The 25,374-nt window shown below is 44.1% G+C and overlaps 1 protein-coding gene across 1 annotated transcript in view; it reads right to left on the bottom strand.

Annotated features, from left to right (window-relative positions):
* The window catches only part of agbl1 (AGBL carboxypeptidase 1), a 178,043-nt gene that overhangs the window by 35,175 nt on the left and 117,494 nt on the right, over positions 1-25,374 (bottom strand). The window contains exons 20-22 of the mRNA XM_072663557.1: positions 15,861-15,990; positions 11,774-11,905; positions 10,216-10,392 (exon numbers count right to left, since the gene is read on the bottom strand). Of these exons, the coding sequence (XP_072519658.1) occupies positions 10,216-10,392; positions 11,774-11,905; positions 15,861-15,990 (439 nt within the window). The remainder of the gene's footprint in view (positions 1-10,215; positions 10,393-11,773; positions 11,906-15,860; positions 15,991-25,374) is intronic.

The following is a 25,374-nucleotide window of genomic DNA, read 5'->3' as shown; positions in this document are numbered from 1 at the left end:
GGCAGCAAATGCAACAGCTCCCAAACGTCCACCGCCTGTTGACATTTATGCTGCATGACGTCACGATTACATCACATCCTGTTCAACGTGAAGAGGCAATTATTTCGTCTGATTTATGGGAACGGAATATTCCTCCGAAGTTCAGAACGTGGCTGGTGAGCTAGATTGTTTCTGAGAATAGCTCTTTAACAGTTCCCTGAAATTCACAGCTTAAATGTCAACAGGAGCAATTAAAGCCAATCCCAGAATAACCCACCAACCCTGCCTCCAACTTCCACACACCCTCCCGAGTCAAACGGCGTCAGTCTGTCTCTCTCTGATAGTTGCTTTTTCTGAAACTTTAAAAGTACTTAAGATGAGGATCTCTATGGAGAAGCACTGGCCAATAGAATGTGAGCCTGACATCCCCATTTCCCTAAGGTCAGCATGGGCTAGAGGGGTATCTAGTGGGGTTCTCTGGAGCTCCATTCAATACCCTTGGGATGAGTTGGAGTGGCAGATCTAATCATCGTCCACCACCAGTACCTGACCTCACTGATGCTCTTGTTGGGCTGAAGGCAATCAAATCACAGCACACTCACAGCAACTTTCCAGTGATGCATGTCTTGGAAAACCTAGCACACTCCCAGTGAAGTAACGACGAGGTGTGCAGAAGAACCCCTTGGGCTGTCTCTGATATCACTGATCGCAATGATTTGGATCCGGAGACAAGGCAGCCGGAACCCAGGTTCTCCTACTGGTTCCTCCTCCTCCCATGCTCTTAGTGTGTCGTGTGCACCGGAGTGTGAATAACACCCTTTCCGCTGAACCGGGCCTTCTGTTCTTTAAAGCAGGATTCGCTCTGTCTCAGCTCTCCGCCGTTCGATAAGGCCGCTGATGAATACTGGATGGGAACGGACGTCCGTTTGGCTGAAAGACTGACCTTCACAAATGATTCAGTGGGAATTTCAGACCTTCTTTTGAAGCTCGTGTTCGGCCTGAAAGAGTCGCTCCGGGTTGGGCGGGCCGGCCGCCTCGAACACAACTCCAGCTCTCATAAAACATGGAAGCGCCGGAGTGTGTGTGGAGCGCTGCAGAATGGTAAACAGCTACAGGTAGCTGTCCAGCTGGAGAATACACCATACAGCAGCAGGAGCTTCTTCGAGGCCCCACTTTGTGGGTCATATTTCTGCATAATTCCGTTTTTGAGATAAACACACTCATGTGTATGAAGCCAGGCATCGGTCGCCATGACTACAACACAAATATAGCACATATTTGATGTTCCAAACCCACCAGTGAAGCTACACAGAGTTTTATATGGAATGATGATGATGATAATGATGATGATGATGATGAAGGTAAAACAGTGAATAGAGAATCTCAACTAATCCAGTTTTCTTTAGGGACTACTTTCTGTAGCTGCACTACACCCTAAAGGCAGCATGTATCCCTCCACCATTTTAATGATCTGGTTCTAAAAGCAGGTTCTAGAGCCGAACTCTTCTCAGAACTCTGGTAGAACCGTGTCTCAGGCATCAGGCAGCGTCTTCATCACCATTAGGTGAAGAACTTTCTGTGAGGAGCTTTTATTAGAGCTTCAGACGTCTGCTTCCCTTCACCTCCACTGTAGAACTCCAGCTCTGACTGGGGGAGATTATCTAAAACCATCACTGTAGAACTCCAGCTCTGACTGGGGGAGCTTATCTAGAACCTCCACTGTAGAACTCCAGCTCTGACTGGGGGAGCTTATCTAGAACAAAGGGTTTTGCACCAAACTCCACTCTGAGTTTGTTCTCTTTGTACGTCTTAGCTGTATAATTTTGTAGAGAATTTAAAAAAATTGGGTGGTCCATTAACACTTAATTGAGGCACTCATCAGTAAACATGACTTGTACCACCATAAACCCCCAGAAACTTTGATGAAAACTATTCCAACAGGCCTCAGCTGTCATAAACGTCTCTACTGACTCCTGAATTTGGAGAACAGAGCTGCTATTGGACGACAGCGTTCAAATGCATCCGGCCGTTTTGCTCGTTTAATGTTATAGACACTGTAATTAAAGTGCTCCACTGAGATTAATCACGTACCATAAGCATCTCTTTAATCAATCGGCAAACATCAAATTACCGTCTCGGACATATGTTACGCGAAATAGCTGTCACCATTATTTTTTTTTTTCCCCCGTACCCAATTAAATTTCTGGAAATCGGATCAGTCATAATTTCATTTACTGCGGCAAAATAGGATTAACTGATCTATAATCTGCCTTTCAGCCGCAGCCATAAAAGAACTGATTCAAACAGAGTCTAAACACTCACCCTGGCCACGGCCGCCACATCCTCGCCGCTGCCAGATCCACACTGTGTGATGCAGACTTCTAATCAGCGTGGCTCACGGATAAAGACAGAGCTTGATAATTTGCTGTTCTGAAGTTTCCATGCTTAATTACATTAAGAAAAGAGACTGAATGATCTACACACTCGAAGTAGAGGATATACACACCGATCAGCCATGACATTAAAAGTGAAGATCAATGAAGATGTCGAGGGGTGGATCTACATATCAGGCAGCGAGTGAAGAACAGTCAGTTCTTGAAGGTGATGAAGGTGCTGAAGCAGGAAAAATGGACAAGCGTAAGAATCTGAGCCACATCTTTGACAAGAACCAGACTGTGATGTTCTAGATAGACAATGACTGGGTCATCAGAACCTCTCCAGAACGTCAGGAAGCAGGTATTGTAGGGTGTTCCTCCCGCTATGCAGGAAGTGCTCCAAGGAAATAGGACAACCGGTGAACCGACGACAGGGTCAAGGGAGCCCAAGGTTCATTGGTGCTCATGTAGGCCCCGCCCACCTCACACCTTACAGGACTTCTAGAAGGATCTGCTGCTAACGTCAGTCTTGGTGTTCCAGATACCACAGCAGGACGCCTTCAGAGGTCTTGTGAGGGTCAGGTCAAAGCTGGACAACACAATGCTAAGCAGGTGGTTTTAATGTTATGGCTGATATGGGTGTATGTGGAACACATTGTACGGCAGCAAAGTTGTATTGCTGTCGTCTCAAGTATTAACTCCATAAGAACTACACTGTTGTTGACTAAAGTATTGGGACACCTGCTCATTCACTGTTTCTTCTGAAATCAAGGGTATTAAAAGAGTTGATCCTGCTTCTGTTGGAGTAACTGTCTCTACTGTCCGGAGAAGAAGACTTTCTACTAGATTTTGGAGGAGCATTGCTGTGAGGATTTGATTGTATTCAGCAACAAGAGCACTTCAACCTCAACTGCTCCTCTAGCCCACGCCTGGCATTAGGCAGCATGGTGCCAATAGGTTCATGATGTTGATCTGCTCCAGAGAGTCCTATTCTATTGGCAATACAACACAGGGACTAGACAAGCTAAAGCAGAAAGTGCAGAAACACACATCTTCCCCTGTTTGATCTGTTTTATTGTTCCATGCCGTGAAATATTTACGACCTGGAGCATAAAACAGGCCCTAAACAGAACCACGGCACTTCAGGTACCTAATTAAAGCACTCGGCACCAATCTCATTAAGATAGCCGTTCGTCTTAAGCCACGAGTTCCTTCACAAAGACAAAGACTTGATTAAACTGAGGGGGAAAGCGAGCAGGCGTTTCATTCGGGAGCTTGAAACGGCAGATCTGGGGTGATTAGAGGTGCCCATCTTGTGACGCAAATGAGATTCCTTCTGAAGATTACCTTTAATTTGGGAAAATGCTTGTCTTCATCCAGACAGCGGGAAAGAAAGCTGGTGTCTCTGTCACTGACTGACTGTGTCAAATGAAAATGTTTCACTGTGTATCTGGGGGAGATCTTGAAGGCATATGGAAGAAGAAGCAGTAGAACATCTACGATATCATCCACAAGTTACGACGTTAAGAAGTTAAGCAGATCACAAAAGACTTTCAGTGTGTTTTCCCCTTTATATCTCCCAAATCCACCTGTTTCAGTGAACAGGATAAGTAGACCAAATGACAAACATCCAGTGTATGTCACTCAAGTTATGAACACTCACTGGCCACTTTATTAGAAACACCTACCTTGTGCTTTCATTCGCTGGCCACTTTATTAGAAACACCTAACTTGTGCTACCTTGTGCTTCCACTCACTGGCCACTTTATTAGAAACACCCATCGTGTACTTCCACTCACTGGCCACTTTATTAGAAACACCAACCTTATGCTTCAACTCACTGGCCACTTTATTTGAAACACCCACCGTGTGCTTCCACTTACTGGCTACTTTATTAGAAACACCACCTTGTGCTTCCACTCACTGGCCACTTTATTAGAAACCCCTAACCTGTACTTCCACTCACTGGCCACTTTATTAGAAACACCACCTTGTGCTTCTACTCACTGTCCACTTTATTAGAAACACCTAACTTGTACTTCCACTCACTGGCCACTTTATTAGAAACACCACCTTGTGCTTCTACTCACTGTCCACTTTATTAGAAACACCTAACTTGTGCTTCTACTCACTGGCCACTTTATTAGAAACACCACCTTGTGCTTCTACTCACTGGCCACTTTATTAGAAACCCCTACCCTGTACTTCCACTCACTGGCCACTTTATTAGAAACACCTAACTTGTGCTTCCACTCACTGGCCACTTTATTAGAAACCCCTAGCCTGTACTTCCACTCACTGGCCACTTTATTAGAAACCCCTAGCCTGTACTTCCACTCACTGGCCACTTTATTAGAAACCCCTACCCTGTACTTCCACTCACTGGCCACTTTATTAGAAACCCCTACCCTGTACTTCCACTCACTGGCCACTTTATTAGAAACACCTAGCCTGTACTTCCACTCGTGGCAGTGGTGTCAGTGGAAAGTCAGCCCTTCATTCACTGCCTGAGTAGGCCATTACATCCTTCCCCCCTCTGGGTCTCAAAGCCAATTCCACGTCTCACGGAGGCCCTAATTGGCATGAATTAGCTTTGAACAAGTGGAGGGCCTCTCTCTTTCTCCTCAGCTCTCTCGGCCTCACATTAAAGGAGCCGAAGAAAGCCCACTTGAGTCGGCAGAGCACTGTAATGGTCTGGCAGACTCCTGATGTCTGCGGCGAGTATTAGTACAGACTTTTTAATCAAGACCCACTCAGGCCACAGCCCAAAAAACCAAGAAGTATGTGCACCAACACATCTGGCCCTCCACCTGCTCGCACTGCGTGGCTCTTAATGAAATGTCTGGTTTTCTGATCCATTAGCCCAAATCTCCACACAGTTAGGGCTTCATATGCCCTGTATATTGGCTGATACGCTTCTCCGCTGCTGACAGGCTGTGCTGTAGTTTATGCTGACGCTCATTACGCGGCGCTGCGGTGGTCCGGGGGCGACTCTCGTGTGGATCTGAAACTGCCTCAGCTGCCTGGGGAATCCCAAAACACCACGTCCCTGCGATGTAAAAGGCTAAGGATAATGGCACGGATAAGGTTACTGAACATACGCTATATAAAAAGGTTAGAATAGGAGGGATTTACGGGTATCATCCAGAGATCAATATGAGCAGACACTGCTCGACGGCGTCGGAGGTGCTAATATGGTTCTTAGAAATGTAATACTAGCACTGGCGTTCCTCCAAACACAACCATACGGTAATTACTAACATCCACCTCCACCTGTGTACTCCTAACGAGCTCGTGTTAGGCTCTGTAGGAGGCCCAGAATGGCACATCAACTCAATTCGTTTCCGCAGAACAAAAACTCTCAAACGGGGTCTAATTTAAGAGCGAAGAACATTTTATTTATTTTCTTGGCTTCCATTTATAATAATTATGTGGGTGAATGAAGCAGAGGCATTTCTAATGTTCCATTTTCCAGCTCCTTACAATAAACAGGCTGTTTTTGTCGCTAATATAGTAGCATGCTAATGTTTGGGCAACCCTGGTCTTATTCCTGTGAATAGTCAAGTAGCTTGTCAAGGTTATGGCTTGATAATCATCTTCTGTGTTTATATTTACAGCATTTAAATATGCTGCTCGAAGGATTGCTAGAAAGGCAACTCAAAACCTCTCAAAAAATGTGTACATATTCGACTAAAAGTGCATCCCACAAATCAATGACATCTGCACAAATATTCCATGCATAATTAACAACCCATACTACAGCTCCCATCCACAGGTGGTGCTGTTTTGTCAAATACACAGAAACTTTGAGAAAACTACAGCTACATCCATGCTACTTTTGGAATGCTTCTAAAGGAATCAATGGACAGAAACACCTGCAGAAACAGTAAGAATTTCACACTGCGGTTAAGTTTAGGTACAGGACAGCTAAGGATTAGGTTAGGTTTAGGTTGGAATTAGGTTTAGGTTGGTGTAGTAGGTTGAGTTTAGGTACGGGTTAGGTAAAGTTTAGGTGAGGTCAAGGTGTAGGTGTAGGTAATAAAATGACCGGATAAATGGGTTAGGTGAAGTAGGTTAGGTTTAGGTGTAGTAGGTTAAGTGTAGGTTTAGGTGTAGCAGGTTAAGGTTAAGTGTAGGTTTAGATTTAGGTGGTGTAGGTTAAGGTTAAGTTTAGGTTTATGTGTAAGGTGAAGCTCAGGTTTAGGTTTATCTGTAAGTTTAGGTGTAGTAGATTAAGGTTAGGTGTAGGGTTTAGGTGTAGTAGGTTCTTTAGGTGTAAGGTTTAGGTGTAGGTTTAAATGTAGTAGGTTAGATTTAGGTGTATGGTTAAGTTTATGTGTAAGGTTTAGGTGTAGTAGGTTAAGGTTAAGTTTAGGTTTAGATGTTAGGTGATGCTTAGGTTTACATTATCTGTAGGTTTAGGTGTAGTAGATTAAGTTTAGGTGTAAGGTTAAGTTTAGGTGTAAGGTTTAGGTGTAGGTTTATGTGTAGTTGGTTAGGTTTATGTGTAAGGTTTAGGTGTAGGTTTAGGTGTATAGGGGTTAGGTTTTGGTGTAAGGTTTAGGTTTAAGGTTTAGGTGTAGTATTTTAGGTTTAGGTATAGTAGGTTAAGTTTAGATGTAAGGTTTGGGTGTAAGGTTTAGGTGTAGTAGTTTAGGTTTAGGTTTAGGTGTAGGTTTAGGTGTAGTAGTTTAGGTTTAGGTGTAGTAGTTTAGGTGTAGTAGTTTAAAGTTTAGGTTTAGGTGTAGGTTTAGGTGTAGTAGTTTAGGTGTAATAGTTTAGGTTTAGGTTTAGGTGTAGTAGTTTAGGTTTAGGTGTAGTAGTTTAGGTGTAGTAGTTAAAGTTTAGGTTTAGGTGTAGTAGTTTAGGTTTAGGTGTAGTAGTTTATGTTTAGGTTTAGGTGTAGTAGTTTAGGTGTAGTAGTTTAAAGTTTAGGTTTAGGTGTAGGTTTAGGTGTAGTAGTTTAGGTTTAGGTTTAGGCGTAGTAGTTTAGGTTTAGGTTTAGGTGTAGTAGTTTAGGTGTAGGTTTAGGTGTAGTAATTTAGGTTTAGGTTTAGGTGTAGTAGGTTAGGTTTAGGTGTAGTAGTTTAGGTTTAGGTGTAGTAGTTTAGGTTTAGGTAATAACAGTTTACTGGTTGTTTTGTAATATTCTCTGTTCAGATGTTGGAGTCTGGGCTACATCAGTAGTTCGTGCAAATGTATGAGGGGTCGATCTTTACTCACATGAAACTGAACTGACCGAGCTGCTCTCATTGGCTTCCCTGTATCTCTGTACCTCTGTTTCTAACTTTCCAGCTTATATGACACTATTACACTGCTTATAACAGTGAGCGGGTGGAGCTGAACTGCTGTAGGCCGAATAAGCCTCGGTGGACAGTATGTAAATGCATTGCTGTATGGATCCATGATCCATTCAAAATGAGAGTTTTTGCAGTAGATTTTTATAGATGGTCTGTGTAAAGTAGTGCATGCGGTGTTTCCATGCTATTCGCTAAAATGCTAAAAAAATCCTTTCCGTGATAAGGGCTCTTTAAGGTGAATTCTTACACGACTGAAAGGACGAATACATGAACAAACCAATGAATAAAATGGATCAATACATCAACCAATCAGTCAGTCAGTCAGTCTGTCAGTCAGTCAGTATTCAAACTAGCTTTGTGCTCTGACAGGTTTTGTCTGAAAGCAACAACAACTGACAGACAGAACAGTGCTAGACTCTGCAGACAATACAGTCCAGCATGGTAAAATACAATAGTAAAGTGGAGAGTGGGCAGCCCAGTGTTTGTTAATAGGAAGAGTGTTCTTTCGTTCCTCCCTGCTGGGAGAACAAGCAGAGCCTGTTTGATTTGTTTAGTTTGAAGCCGGGCGGGGAAGAGCGATCGCTGCGCTCTGTAGATGCTGAGAGGGCGGTTTGAAGTCTGAAGTTTGGCCTTTTTTCATTCTGCACTAAAAAGATGACTTTGAGCTCCTTTTTCAACCAGGCTGTAATTAACGTCCAGAGTGACCTACGTTCAGAACTGACCATTTATTCAGTGGACGTGTGCTGGCTCTTAACCCCTTAAACAGCCTATAGATAGATAGAGAGGCAGACAGACAGACAGACAGATAGATAGATAGATAGATAGATAGATAGATAGATAGATAGACAGACAGACAGACAGACAGATAGACAGACAGACAGACAGACAGACAGGTAGATAGATAAATAGATAGATAGGCAGACAGTCAGACACATAGATAGATAGGTAAATGGATAGACAGACAGACAGACAGACAGATAATTATCCCAAAGGAAATTTAGCAGCCAGTAGCAATTGCAAAACACAGCACAGTAAAGCAATACGATAATTACAAAAAATATGAATAAATAGAAATAAAATAAATAAATCTTTGGAATGATACTTGTTTGGGATGAGTTGGGGAGTTGAGGATGATAAGGTGGGGTGGTGATCATCATCCAACATCCTGACCTCTCTTTTTATTAAATACAATCAAACCCTCACAGCAATGCTCCTCTAGTAGAAAGTAGAAAGCCTTTTTACGATGAACGAACATGTGTCCCAATACTTTTGTCCACATAGTGTAACAGTTGTTATATAAGTCTTCAGATATGAAAGAGTATACAATGCTAAAGGCAGGGAGAGGCTAGCAGAGAGGGATTTGGGCTATGATTAGCAAACCACATGTGGCTAAATAAGCAGGCTAATAAATGATTAGCACATTAGAGGCTGTGGAAGGTAATGAACTGCCAGGGGACAGAGTCCAGCACCAGCAGAGAAGAAGTGTGGGAAGGGCAGATGGAGGGAGTGGAGGAAAGAAAAGAAGGTCATGTTTAAGCTATTGACACTTAAACCACTCTGAAATGCTCCCAAACTCACAGAACGAGAAAACATCAAGGAATTCGTCCGATTTTCTCAGCATTATCTTAAAATTAGCTCAACACAACTGTTCGAAACTGCGTATCCCCTTGTATCTACCCATAGAACTCTATAACATTAGAATAAAGGCAAATTAACATAAAGTCAGTGGTCAGTGAGAGTGTCTACCTGTAATTAACTCTATATAACATTAGAATAAACCCACATAAACATGGAGTCAGTGGTCAGTGAGAGTGTCTACCTGTAATGAACTCTACATAACATTAGAATAAACCCACATAAACATAAAGTCAGTGGTCAGTGAGAGTGTCTACCTGTAATTAACTCTATATAACATTAGAATAAACCCAAATAAGCATAAAGTCAGTGATCAGTGAGAGTGTCTACCTGTAATGAACTCTATATAACATTAGAATAAACCCAAATAAACATAAAGTCAGTGATCAGTGAGAGTGTCTACCTGTAATGAACTCTATATAACATTAGAATAAACCCAAATAAACATAAAGTCAGTGATCAGTGAGTGTCTACCTGTAATGAACTCTATATAACATTAGAATAAACCCAAATAAACATAAAGTCAGTGGTCAGTGAGAGTGTCTACCTGTAATTAATTCTATATAACATTAGAATAAACCCAAATAAACAGAAAGTCAGTGGTCAGTGAGAGTGTCTACCTGTAATTAACTCTATATAACATTAGAATAAACTCAAATAAACATAAAGTCAGTGGTCAGTGAGTGAACACATTGTGTGTGTACCTGTATGTATTCTAGAAGTGTGTTTCCATTCTAAGTAGAAATAACAGTGTAAATACATAATATAATATAAAATATGTATTATAGAACTGTTTTAAAATATGTATTATGGAACCTGAACTGGGACCTGGATGCGCTGGCCAGGTAGCAGGCCTGGTTTCAGGTGGTTAACTTAATGAAATGGACTGGTTTACTGTGTTATGGTGGAACATGCTGATGTCTGACCTTGTAGATGCCCTGGTCACACCCGTTGTAGGTGCTCTCCATTGTGTAGCTCCGCAGAACCCCCATCTCTCTCCACACCACCACTCGTGCAGTGGAAGCCCGAGACTTCTCCACCAGGAAGTTGCAGCTGTTAAAGGAAAATGCTGGAGCTATCCGGTCCAGAGTTTTAGCAATGGTCTGAAACAGAAGGAAAAAGGTTTGTTCTACCTTTTTTTTTATTATAAAGCTGCTACATAAACTTTATGGACAAAAGTATTGGGACACCTGCTCATTCATTGTTTCTTCTGAAATCAAGGGTATTAAAAGAGTTGATCCTGCTTCTGTTGGAGTATCTGTCTCTACTGTCCAGAGAAGAAGACTTTCTACTAGATTTTGGAGGAGGATCATTGCTGTGAGGATTTGATTGCATGCAGTGTATGGAGCTCCTTCATCATTCCAGAGAACACAGTTCTTCCACTGCTCCACAGCTCAAAGCTGGGGGGCTTCATACCCCTCTAGCCCTGCCAGGCATTATTAGGCAGCATGGATCCAATAGGTTCATGATGTTGATCTGCTCCAGAGAGTCCTATTCTATTGGCAGAACTTCTTCTCTACAGGGACTAGACAAGCTGTGTGTGTGCATTTGCACATCTGTGCCAGCTTAAAGTAGCTGAATGCATTGATTAGAAATGCATTCACAAACATTCGGACACATAGTGTATATAGGAAGTGCTATTTTTAATAATAATATTAATTCTTATTATTATGAATTTCACACTCCCCTTCACACTCAGTCTAAACAGCAGGCAACACCTTCCCACAATTCCTCATTGTGGGAACCTCACAGCTGTTTTGTCTTGGACGCACTTCCTTCAGCAAACAGGAGCCGAGTTCATAAATACCAGCGATGTTCAGCCTAAATTACAGGTCTGCCAATCAGAAAACAATCAAATCAGCAGCAGAACAATGTTCCTTTGCTGCTTTTCTCATCCGTCAGGTTCAGAATCTGTCGGGGAACCAGTCGCATTTCAATCAAGGCCGCAGCGCAGACAGACAGGCAGAGAGATATTTTTACTCCATCCTGCTTAACTGAAGGACTGGAGTTCCTGCACATCACTGTGTTTACCTCAAGTGCTTGTGATACAGCGGAGGATGCGGGTATTTTTAACTGCTGCATGCTTTCACAGATAGAGAACACACCTGCTGTCAAACATTGGCATTGTCTGGTCAGTGGGCAAATGCATTTGGGTGGCTGATGCTGCCGACACAGTAACACATATAAATCCAGACACGCTCAGAGGACAGCGCCGGGTCCCCAGCTCCACCACACAGCTATCTACCCACCCAGAGACAGCGCCGGGTCCCCAGCTCCACCACACAGCTATCTACCCACCCAGAGAGAGCACGGCCACTTGTGCTCACTCTGACTCCGGCCGCTGATGGCAAAGCGGCATGGCTCTGGATTTGAACTCAGGACCCCGACCCCCAACCCTGGGCCATAGTGGCAGCATGTTAGATGGCTGAGCCACTCAGAGCCACTCGAATTTTGACTGGCCATAGGAAGGAAGGGTGGACGTACCCTGTATCCTGGGTCCTCTTTGAGCGAGGCTGTGTTGATGGGCGATCCGGACTGCCACAGTGTCTCCTTAACGCTGCAGCCATACAGGAACACGTTCTTCTTCCTGGAGTGACCGTGATAATCACAGAACACCTACAGACACACAGAGAGAGAGAGAGTGAAAGAGAGAGGGGATGGATAGGATAGGATAGTACAGTATTGGCTATGTGTGTGTGTGTGTGTGTTTACCATGTGTGTTTTTATAAAAGCATATGTGTGTGTGCAGTTATTTGTGCTGTATGCAGAATTAAACACAGCACATAAGTGTGTGTGTTTGAATCAAAGGCCAAACACAATAAAGTCAAATGTCAGACCGAAGAAGGCCAGCCAGCTCCGCTGTGTGTGTGTGTGTGGCTGTAACACTGACTACATCTAATTAATCGTGCAAGTTACACATACACACACACACATAGCTGACGGCATGTTGTAGAGTGTGTGACAGTGCTGAACGCTGCGCCTGTAATAAAGCGTTTTCTACGGCGATGAGGCTAATTGGAATCAGAGCGGATCCGCATGGCGGCCTTCTGGGTTCGGGCACAATTAGAGAAGTCAATCCTGCCGTATTAATCGCGCGTGTCAAACAATCGGATTTCAGTTTGTGGGCAGCGGCGCTTTCCTCGGCCTCGCTCTGCGCAGGTACGGAGCGCAATGATTACAGTAATGAATAGAGAATTATAGTTCAGCTGATTTGTTAGGCCGGCTAATTGCATCACGGTTCTGCAACCAGAACATTAATGATGACAGTTTAGTGGTAAATAAGAAAACAAGATACACACTCTAAGATACACTCGCACTCACACACACCCGACTGAACGCTTTGGCTTCACTAATGTGAGACGTTTGGTGTTTATAATGAACTGCTGTCTGTAGCTGCGTAACGCACTAAGCACCCTGAACAGTGCAGGACACCCTTGAAAGGGTTCTCCAAGTGTTCTCTAGTAAAGGCTGTGTGTGGTTCTATGTACAAGTCAAAGAACCATTTGAATGATGCTTGTAAATGTTTCTTCTGTCTCACTTTATGTTCAGTGTCTTTAATAGCTTTAATAGCCAAACAGCCACAACATTAAAACCACTGACAGGTGAACAGTCAGTGAATTCAGTGTTCAAGTTCATGAGGTGGATCTACAAATCAGTCAGTGAGTGAACGGTCAGGTCTTGAAGGTGATGAAGGTGATGAAGCAGGAAAAGTGGCAAGCGTAAGAATCTGAGACACACTGAGACTGTGATGTTCTAGATAGACGACTGGGTCATCAGAACATCTCCAGAACATCAGCAAGCAGGTCTTGTGGGGTGTTCCTCCTGGTATGCAGTGGTCAGTACCTACCAAAAGGGCTCCAAGGAAGGACAACCGGTGAACCAACGACAGGGTCAAGGGAGCCCAAGGTTCATTGATGCTCATGTAGGCTCTGTCCACCTCACAACTTACAACTCAGGATCTGAACATTAGTCTTGGTGTGTAAGGGGTGTTCCCGGTATGCAATGGTCCCAGTTGTCCTCCTTTGGAGCACTTTTGTGATCGGCGACAGGACCATGGGCATGGAGGTCCCACCTCACAACTTACAGCTGGTTTGGCTGCACAAGGCCGGCCTACAGAGTATTAGACACCATAGATTCCAGTCTGGGCTGATGAGAACATTAGTAGGCCGGAATTTGTGCACCTGAGAGTGTGTGCTGATAGTCTTTAAATAGATGAGAAGCCAGCAGGAGCTCTGTGATGTTCTCACTGGAGGACTTTATGAATAAGCTCGGCTATAAACATGCAGCTCTCCGTCTAAGGCAGCTGTAGTACACACAGATGAATCAGGAGGTCAAACCGGACAAGAAACGAGAAGCTCAAAGCGTGGAACATCCAACATGCACCATCAGATCTCCGGACCTCATCACTCACACAGATGTGGCTTTTTTTCTATATTTATGCATTTTTTAAATGCTTTTGTAATTGATATCACTGATTCATTGATTAGAGAAGCAAAGTCAATAGTCTGGAAACAGCTTCATTAGGAGGTTTCTGGATTAGGCTCCCGTCTTCTTGTAGAAAGCTCTGATTATACTAAATGACAATGAAGCATTATGATGGTGTTTGAAATTTAAATAAATATATAAATGGCACAGAGCGCAATATCGCATCAGTTCCGTACCACATAACACATCGCCGTGATACACACGACACATGTGGATGAAAAAAATTCAATTAAAGTAAATGAGTTCAGATCTAACCAGGATTTTGTGTGCTGGGTGAGAAAGGCCTGGCTCATTTCACTGATGCATTTATGCCTCAAATCTTCCGTCCCGAAGTTCTTCTGGCACCCACAAGCCTGATGATCAGCACTGATCTATATTTCAAGCCATTCCAGCTCTCAGGGTCTGCCGCTGCTCCTTCAGTGATTATCCAGACGGATTTCAGATTGCGAACCGGATTAAATTCTTATGAGAAATGGGCAGACTTCACATGGTAAGCCAATCCAGGATCTGACCGGGTAACTCCGGAGCAGTCGGAATTGAAAGCGACTTACAGGAAAGCCCTTGCTCCCCGGTGAGCATCCCACGGGTCAGATATGAGCAAAGTCTGAAGGCTTTAGAAGTTGCATTCAAATCTCCACCAAGGCCTTATCTGTTATTTGAGACACTGCACAATTAGTTGGAGAGCTATGATGCATTCCCCCCAGCGGTGAAGCAAATTTGTAGTTCCCAATATACGAAAAGTGTATAATGAAAGAAAGCAGAAAAACATATTATTTGAGACACACCATCCCCCTAAAGGCCTTCACACACCAACAGTGATTTATTTGTAGGAATTAATTTAGACGTATCACTGTTAAAAGGAACTAAGGTTGAAACTGTGCAGGAACTTCTTAAGGTGCTTTGATGAACCTTCAAGAAAAGCTTTTTTAGAAGAAAAAGGTTCCTCAAAGCACCTTAAGAGGTTCCTCCAGAGGTCCTCAATATTTTTAACCGTGGTATTGGTGGATTGGTGGTCTGCCCTTGAGTCAACCAGCCTGGTCATTCTCCCGTTTCCCACCTTCTCCTTCTTTCATCCTGGTGTTATCAGTACTTAGCCACGCCCCCTGACTCTGTATCCCTTTGTTTCCAGTCGTTCCACTGCGGGTTGTGGGCTCATGTGCCTGTAGTGTATGCTATCCTCACAGGAGGGCGGGGGTGTGTAGGTGCAGTGCGCTATACAAGCTATAAGCTGTATGCGATGGTGTTCCCAGCCGTTTCAATGCAGTTGCTAGATGGTTGCTGTGGAACCTCATAAGGTCCCTCCAAATGGCTGCTATGGTGTTGCTAAGTAGTTGCCACAGCAAGTTCCTGTGTGCTTGGTGGTTACCATGGTATCACAGATCCTTGCTGGGCTATGCCTTCCTAATAGTTGCTCAGGTGATGCTTGACATTTGCTCGAGAGACATTTGCAAAAGGTTGCAATGATTGCTAAACAGTTGCTATTTTATCTTTGGTGGTTGCTGTGCATTTGGTTAGTGGTTGCTATGCTGTTGCTATGCAATTTCTATGATATCCTTTTGGGCTTCGGTCAGTGCACAATACAATACAAGCTAGAAGCGATGGTATCCCGAGCTGTTTCACCATAGTTGCTACACGGTTGCTGTGGAACATCAATAGCTCCTACCAAATGCTTGCAATGGTGTTGCTAGGTAGTTAATATGCATTTGCTTGGTGGCTGCTATGCTGCTGGTCAGCAGTCGCTACGATATCCTAAGTGGTTATGCCATATCTTATTTGTTACGCTTGTCTATATGCTGGGTGGTTGCTATGGCATCACATGTGGTTGCAAGGCATTTGGTTTGTCTTTCTCAATGCTCGCTATGACTTAGCAGTTGCAGTGATATCCTTGGTGGTTGCTATGCTATTTTAAGTAATGTCTGCTTATATCCTGGTTGCAAGGCATTTGCTACACCACTGCAAATGGTTGCTATGCAAGGTGGTTGCTGTGCTGTTGCTAAGCAATTGATATGGTATCCCAGGTGGCTGGCCTTTCATACTATTGTGGTCAGTTGTGTAAGCCCCCGGTGTTTTGTGAAACAGGTCTTACCAGTGGTTTCCTCCCAATGCTGTTAAGGTAGTAGAGGAGGCCCTTGGTGTGGTAGATGGTGGGACTCAGGCTGGGATTCGGCTTCAGCCACTGTCTGTTCAGATCATCAGCGCTGAGAGAGCACCGGTGACTGTTAGAGAAGAGAAACAACAAGGAACATGCAGTTTCTGTCTTCCTGTGTCAGCTAGCATGAAATGTGATGCAGGTGTGTGTTTGTGTGTGTGTGTGTGTGTGTGTATGAATCCTCCTTCAGATCTCAGACAGAACAGATACAATAGCACAGATAATGAAAAGGCAAAGAAATGTGGGATCCAATTTTTGATACCTGCCGCCTTAATGGAGAAGATAAGCAGATGTGTGTGTGTGTGTGTGTGTGTGTGTGTGTGTGTGTGTGGACACTAAGACCACTCTCATATCGGTATCCCTTCTGCACAGGTCTTGTAAAGGTCACAGGTAGACAGCGCTATCTGGCAGACCACACACACACAATATAGATTTGAGGTCAGGGCCACAGCTCAGAGCAACCTCTGCTTTGTCTTCTGGCATTTGTAGGCATCCGAACAACCACACACACACACACACACACACACACACACACACACACACACACACACAGCCCCATTACTCCTCAGTGTTCAAACATTAGCAGGCTGACAGGCTGCATTTTGAACCCAGGTGTGTGTAATTGTCGCGCATCCTCGTCTCCAGGCTCGGCTCAGCAATGTGGCCTAATGCCAGGTGTGGGCTAGTAGAGGGATATTATAAAGCCCCCCCAGCATTGAGGAGTTGTGGAGCAGTGGAAGAACTGTGTTCTCTGGAATGATGCTGGTGGAGCTCCATCCAGTAAAAAGCAGTTTTTACGCTTTGGGGAGTCAGGATAAGGTCGGTTGATGATCACCCAACATCCTGACCTCTCTCACTCAAGCTATCGGCAATCAAATCCTCACAGCAATGCTCCAAAATCTAGTAGAAAGCCTTCTCTAGACAGTAGAGACCAACACAAATATGCTCTTACTCAAAAAAAGCAGGATAAACTTTGTAATTTCCTTGATTTCAGAAAACAAAAACAATAAATTAGCGGGTGTCCCAATACTTTTGTCCGTATGGTATTACAGGGAATGAATAGATCTGCTGTACAGAAGGACCCAATTCTTAATTGGCAGGCTGATCATGCAAATTGATCAGTATGGCCAAGCAAGTTGACCAGCTTGACAGCTTGAACCATTGAACCCGTACGACCAACATGACTATGCTAATTGACCACGCTGGTCCACTAGTATGCCCACTTCCAAGCATGACAAAGCTAAGCTGGTCAACCAGTTTAACCAACTAGTTTACCAGCATAGGTTGTGTTGCTGTTTGATGGTTTAGCTGGTCGTTTAATGGTTTAGCTGAGGCTTAAACGGAGACACTCTCTAAGAGTATAGCAAACAACCACTGATTTAAAAGAACCTTCCTCTGAAACCAATGAAACCAAGACTTTCCAAAGCACATGAAGAAGAACCACTGAAGAAAAAAACATTGAAAGGAGCCAAGAACCTCTCAAAGTTCCTAAGAATGAACCACAGTAAGCTGTCTAGAACATGATGAAGAACCAATGGCAGTGGTTCCAGTATGCAGAACCTATAAATCCTCAAGTTGACCAGCTTGACTAAACCACTGAACCCGTACGACAGACATGACTATGCTAATTGACCACGCTGCTCCACTAGTATGCCCACTTCCAAGCATGACCAAGCTAAGCTGGTCAACCAGTTTAACCAACTGGTTTACTAGCATAGGTTGTGTTGCTGTTTAATGGTTTAGCTGGTCGACCCAGATGACCAGACTCAGCATATCAGCATAGGCTTTCACCATCACAGACCAGCTCGAACCTTCTGAAACCAGCTACCCGCAGAAGCTGAGGAACAGTGGCGTGGTCGGAATATGAGATGTCAGGGATCCCAACGAGCAAAGAATGCGATTGATTTGGCTGGTTTAGGATGCAGAGGAGCGTGCAGGGTCTGAAAGTGAGTTGGAAAACACAGGCAGCGCTGTGGGTCGGGCCACTGTAGTCGTACGTGGGTTGTGAGGCTGAACGTAAGCAGCCGTTCGGGTAAATTATGGTAAACATAAGCTGGATGTTTCTGTGTGAGAACCTTTCTTCGATCTGCAGCCTGGCGTCTGAGTGATTTCCAATTCATTCTGTCACCGCCTGTTTATTGCTGAATATTTGCACTGTAAATATTTGATGAACTGAGAGCTTTGCTGAAAATGACATCAATTACATTTTTCTCTCTCTCTTTATTTTTAAGCGCCATCTTCGTCTTGACAGTAATAATTCATAAACTCTTTTCCAGCTCCCGCCCCACCCTGCTCTGATGAGTGCTGCAGGGAGGCTCTACATTTTGTTCTCTTTTATGGTTCTCCGAAGCCTGACAGCTACGCCGACCTGCCGCGCTTTTAAAGTGTCAAATTCTTGATTTTTCTCGTAGTCTGAGCTCACAGACCCACCTCACGTAACCCCGGTGGCAGACAGAGTACAGCTAGATGCAGCCTGTTTCTATTCAGATCATCACAGTTTCATTCAGATGTATTAGAAGAACCATGGAGGGAACTCTAGACTTTAAACACATGCAAAATAAAGCATGAAGAAGAACCAATAAGAGGAGCAGAGGATTAACAGGAGAAACTTCTCCAAGTAGTTGGACTGAGGGGATCCAAGATTCTTAGAAAGAAGCAGTGAGAGAAATAAAGACTCTAAGGATGGATCTTGCTTAGAGCATGAGGAGGAACCACTGTGAGGGATCTAGACTCTAGGAGAAACTCTCAGAGTATAAGAAACAACCACTGAGACAAACCAAGATCCATGAGGAGAACCTTCCAAACAGCATAAGGAGGAAACAATAAGAGGAACCAAGAGAAACTGAGAAACAAACACTGATTACATTTACATTTTACATTTACATTTACGGCATTTAGCAGACGCTCTTATCCAGAGCGACTTACAAAGTGCTTTGCTATTTACCCACGAAAACCTTCGCTAGTTAGAATAGGCTAATAATTCAAAAGATACCTCCAAGCTTAGACATTACTAAACAATACAATAAGGCGACCATAGAACTATTCGTCCAAGTACTCTCTGAAGAGGTGGGTCTTCAGTCTGCGTTTGATTCAAAGGAGAACCTTCTAAAGAGCATTAGGATCAGCCAGAGGAACCAAGATTTCAAAGAAGAACCAACCTTAAAAGGTGGAGCTCCGTGAAAGTATGAGGAAGACCAACTAAGAAGAGCTGAGGCTCAAATACAGACTATATAAGAGTATAGCAAACAACCACTGAAAGAACCTTCCTCTGAAACCAATGAAACCAAGACTTTCCAAAGGACATGAAGAAAAAAACATTGAAAGGAGCCAAGAACCTCTCAAAGATCCTAAGAATGAACCACAGTAAGCCGTCTAGACTCAGAATGAAGAAGAACCATTGGCAGTGGTTCCAGTATGCAGAATCTATAAATCCTCCTGTTTAATAGATCATATTCTGGAAAAAACACACTCATTTACTTCAACATTTAAAAAAGCTAGGTGTGCCCAAACTTTTGACAGGTCATATATCTCTCGCCGTGTATCTCTCTCGTTTGCTCGCATGCTCGCTCTCGCTCCCTCTCCTTACCTAATCTGGTTTATGGAGCTCTGATGTAAATGCCGATGCTTTATGCAGAGTGATAAATAGAGATCTTTTATAATCTGTTTAAAATGGATCGGGTCACTATTAGGAAAGAACCGGATCAATACTCTGAATCACCTGATGTGCAGAACTTAAGCGAGTGATTGTAGAGTCACTTTAAATGGACCCAGATCTGGCTCTTCACTCACTCACTCACTCACCCATTTATTCACTGACTCACCAACTTTCATTCAATCATTGACTCACTTGGCCAATAATTTGCTTACTTTTTATTTATTCAATCAATCATTCACTGACCCATTTATTCACTCACTCACTCATTCATTCACTGACCCATTTATTCACTCACTCACTCATTCATTCACTGACCCATTTATTCACTCACTCACTCATTCATTCACTGACCCATTTATTCACTCACTCACTCATTCACTCACTGACCCATTTATTCACTCACTCACTCACTCACTGACCCATTTATTCACTCACTCACTCATTCACTCACTCACTGACCCATTTATTCACCCACTCATTCACTCACTGACCAATTTATTCACCCACTCATTCACTCACTGACCCATTTATTCACTCACTCACTCACTCACTCACTGACCCATTTATTCACTCACTCATTCACTCACTCACTCACTGACCCATTTATTCACTCACTCACTGACCCATTTATTCACTCACTCATTCACTCACTCACTCACTGACCCATTTATTCACTCACTCATTCACTCACTGACCCATTTATTCACTCACTCACTCACTCACTGACCCATTTATTCACTCACTCACTCACTCACTGACCCATTTATTCACTCACTCATTCACTCACTCACTCACTGACCCATTTATTCACTCACTCATTCACTCACTCACTCACTGACCCATTTATTCACTCACTCACTCACTCACTGACCCATTTATTCACCCAGTCACTCATTCACTTACTGACCCATTTACTCACCCAGTCACTCACTCACTGACCCATTTATTCACCCAGTCACTCACTCACTCACTGACCCATTTATTCACCCAGTCACTCACTCACTCATTCACTCACTGACCCATTTATTCACTCACTCATTCATTCACTCACTGGCCCATTTATTCACTCACTCAGTCACTCATTCACTCACTGACCCATTTATTCACCCAGTCACTCACTCACTCACTGACCCATTTATTCACAAAGTCACTCATTCACTCACTGACCCATTTATTCACAAAGTCACTCATTCACTCACTGACCCATTTATTCACAAAGTCACTCATTCACTCACTGACCCATTTATTCACCCAGTCACTAACTCACTCACTGGCCCATTTATTCACCCACTAACTCACTCACTCACTGGCCCATTTATTCACCCACTAACTCACTCACTGGCCCATTTATTCACTCACTCACTCACTCACTCACTCACTGGCCCATTTATTCACTCACTCACTGACCCATTTATTCACTCACTCACTCACTCACTGACCCATTTATTCACTCACTCACTCACTCACTGGCCCATTTATTCACCCCGTCACTCACTCACTCATTCACTCACTGGGCCATTTATTCACCCAGTCACTAACTCACTCACTGGCCCATTTATTCACCCACTCACTCACTCACTGGCCCATTTATTCACCCAGTCACTAACTCACTCACTGGCCCATTTATTCACCCACTAACTCACTCACTGGCCCATTTATTCACCCACTCACTCACTCACTGGCCCATTTATTCACCCACTCACTCACTCACTGGCCCATTTATTCACCCACTAACTCACTCACTGGCCCATTTATTCACCCACTCACTCACTCACTGGCCCATTTATTCACCCACTCACTCACTCACTGGCCCATTTATTCACCCACTCACTCACTCACTGGCCCATTTATTCACCCACTCACTCACTCACTGGCCCATTTATTCACCCACTAACTCACTCACTGGCCCATTTATTCACCCACTCACTCACTCACTGGCCCATTTATTCACCCACTCACTCACTCACTGGCCCATTTATTCACCCACTCACTCACTCACTGGCCCATTTATTCACCCACTAACTCACTCACTGGCCCATTTATTCACCCACTCACTCACTCACTGGCCCATTTATTCACCCACTAACTCACTCACTGGCCCATTTATTCACCCACTCACTCACTCACTGGCCCATTTATTCACCCAGTCACTAACTCACTCACTGGCCCATTTATTCACCCACTAACTCACTCACTGGCCCATTTATTCACCCACTAACTCACTCACTGGCCCATTTATTCACCCACTCACTCACTCACTGGCCCATTTATTCACCCACTCACTCACTCACTGGCCCATTTATTCACCCACTAACTCACTCACTGGCCCATTTATTCACCCACTCACTCACTCACTGGCCCATTTATTCACCCACTCACTCACTCACTGGCCCATTTATTCACCCACTCACTCACTCACTGGCCCATTTATTCACCCACTCACTCACTCACTGGCCCATTTATTCACCCACTCACTCACTCACTGGCCCATTTATTCACCCACTCACTCACTCACTGGCCCATTTATTCACCCACTAACTCACTCACTGGCCCATTTATTCACCCACTAACTCACTCACTGGCCCATTTATTCACCCACTCACTCACTCACTGGCCCATTTATTCACCCACTCACTCACTCACTGGCCCATTTATTCACCCACTAACTCACTCACTGGCCCATTTATTCACCCACTCACTCACTCACTGGCCCATTTATTCACCCACTCACTCACTCACTGGCCCATTTATTCACCCACTCACTCACTCACTGGCCCATTTATTCACCCACTAACTCACTCACTGGCCCATTTATTCACCCACTCACTCACTCACTGGCCCATTTATTCACCCACTAACTCACTCACTGGCCCATTTATTCACCCACTCACTCACTCACTGGCCCATTTATTCACCCACTAACTCACTCACTGGCCCATTTATTCACCCACTAACTCACTCACTGGCCCATTTATTCACCCAGTCACTAACTCACTCACTGGCCCATTTATTCACCCACTCACTCACTCACTGGCCCATTTATTCACCCACTAACTCACTCACTGGCCCATTTATTCACCCACTAACTCACTCACTGGCCCATTTATTCACCCAGTCACTAACTCACTCACTGGCCCATTTATTCACCCACTAACTCACTCACTGGCCCATTTATTCACCCACTAACTCACTCACTGGCCCATTTATTCACCCACTCACTCACTCACTGGCCCATTTATTCACCCACTCACTCACTCACTGGCCCATTTATTCACCCACTAACTCACTCACTGGCCCATTTATTCACCCACTCACTCACTCACTGGCCCATTTATTCACCCACTCACTCACTCACTGGCCCATTTATTCACCCACTCACTCACTCACTGGCCCATTTATTCACCCACTCACTCACTCACTGGCCCATTTATTCACCCACTAACTCACTCACTGGCCCATTTATTCACCCACTAACTCACTCACTGGCCCATTTATTCACCCACTAACTCACTCACTGGCCCATTTATTCACCCACTCACTCACTCACTGGCCCATTTATTCACCCACTCACTCACTCACTGGCCCATTTATTCACCCACTAACTCACTCACTGGCCCATTTATTCACCCACTCACTCACTCACTGGCCCATTTATTCACCCACTCACTCACTCACTGGCCCATTTATTCACCCACTCACTCACTCACTGGCCCATTTATTCACCCACTCACTCACTCACTGGCCCATTTATTCACCCACTAACTCACTCACTGGCCCATTTATTCACCCACTAACTCACTCACTGGCCCATTTATTCACCCAGTCACTAACTCACTCACTGGCCCATTTATTCACCCACTCACTCACTCACTGGCCCATTTATTCACCCAGTCACTAACTCACTCACTGGCCCATTTATTCACCCACTCACTCACTCACTGGCCCATTTATTCACTCACTTACTCACTCACTCACTCACTGACTATTTTTTTCACTCACTCACTCAATATTCACTCTTTCACTTCTCAACTTGCTCTCACTCACTCACTCATTCAATCACTGACTTACTCTTTAATTCCCTCACTGACCTCTTGATTCACTCACTCACTCACTCACTTATTTACTTTTTCACTTATTCACTCACCCGCTCACTTATGTACTTACTAACTTATTCACTCATTCATTTGCTCACTTTTGTACTTACTAACCTTTCTAATACATTCTGTCACATTCATTCACTCACACTAACTCACTCATTCAACCACTGGCGTAGACTCATTCACTCACTCTCAATGATTCCCTCCATAACCAATTTATTCACTCACTCATGTATTCACTCATTTTTTTATTATTCACAATCACTCACTCATTGGCTCATTCATTCATTCACTCACTCACTCACTTCAAGCATCAAATGTCTGTGTTTAATCTAAAATGGCCAAGAAATGTTCCAGTGAATTGGCATTAGCTTGGTGCTAACATACTACTACAATGCCATAGGGGGGCTAGCAGTAATTAGCAGTATGGTCCAAGTGGGTTGTTCCTCTTTAATGGGTTTTAAAATATATGGCCTGAATTTCAGCTCCAAGCTTCTGCTCTTCTAAAGAGCTTCTGCTCTTCTAAAGAGCTCTTTTCAGGTGGACAGAAGAAGATCTCTATAGCTGGTGGTCTCAGGCGGTCTCAGATTTCACCGTGGTGCTGTTCCTCTCTGCTCCATGGTTCTGCAGCTGTAATACATTGATAGTGACTTTATTCATGTTTTATTTGACTGTAGGATATAGAAATCTGTCTCATCCTGTCTATCTCTCTCTCTCTCTCTCTCTCTCTCTCTCTCTCTCTCTCTCTCTCTCTCTCTCTCGCTCTCTCTCTCTCTCTCTCTATCACACACACACACACACACACACACACACACACACACACACAGACTGATTGTACCACACTGGGGCCGGCAGTTCAATTTATTCCCACGGCTACAGAGAGCCGGCAGCTGAAAGGCTGAATAGGTTTTTGTCGTCTCGTTTAATGGGGTTACATCCTGGTCCTCGTCTCAGGTCCCCAGCAGATGGGGATGTGCCCAATAAGCAGCGTTTAGTCGCCCCAGCCCGGAAAAACCACTAAACAGGGAAAACCAGTTTATCTTTATTATTTCAAAGTAATGGAAAACACCAGGCAGATGCTGGAGCTCTTATCTTCAATCTGGACAGCAGGAAACAGGAGGTAGGAATAGAGACGGGCGAGAAAAGAGGGATACACAGAGAAGAGGAGGAAAAAAGGAAAAGAGAAGAGAGGAGAGAGGAGATGAGAGGAGAAGAAAAGAGAGGAGAGGAGAGGAGAGAAGAGGAGAGAAGAGGAGAAGAGAAGAGAAGAGGAGAAGAGAAGAGAAGAGAAGAGAAGAGAAGAGAAGAGAAGAGAAGAGAGAAGACGAGAGGAGAAGAAAAGAGAGGAGAGGAGAAAAGAGGAGAAAGGAGAGAAGAGAGGAGAAGAGAGAAGAGAAGAGAGGAGAGAAGAGAGGAGAAGAGAGGAGAGGAGAAGAGAGGGGAAGAAAGGAGAGAAGAGAAGAAAAGAGAGGAGGAGAAGAGAGGAGAAGAGAAGAAAAGAGGAGAGATGAGAAGAGAAGAGAAGAGAAGAGAAGAGAAGAAAGGAGAGGAGATGAGAGGAGAGGAGAAGAGAGGAGAGGAGAGGAGAGGAGAAGAGAAGAGAAGAGAAGAGGGGAGAAGAGAAGAGAAGAGAAGAGAAGAGAAGAGAAGAGAGGAGAAGAGAAGAGAAGAGAGGAGAGGAGAAGAAAGGAGAGGAGAG

This window comes from Salminus brasiliensis, chromosome 19, assembly GCF_030463535.1.
Source record: "Salminus brasiliensis chromosome 19, fSalBra1.hap2, whole genome shotgun sequence".
Taxonomy (NCBI): domain Eukaryota; kingdom Metazoa; phylum Chordata; class Actinopteri; order Characiformes; family Bryconidae; genus Salminus; species Salminus brasiliensis.
This window is presented reverse-complemented; position numbering and strand designations above follow the sequence as displayed.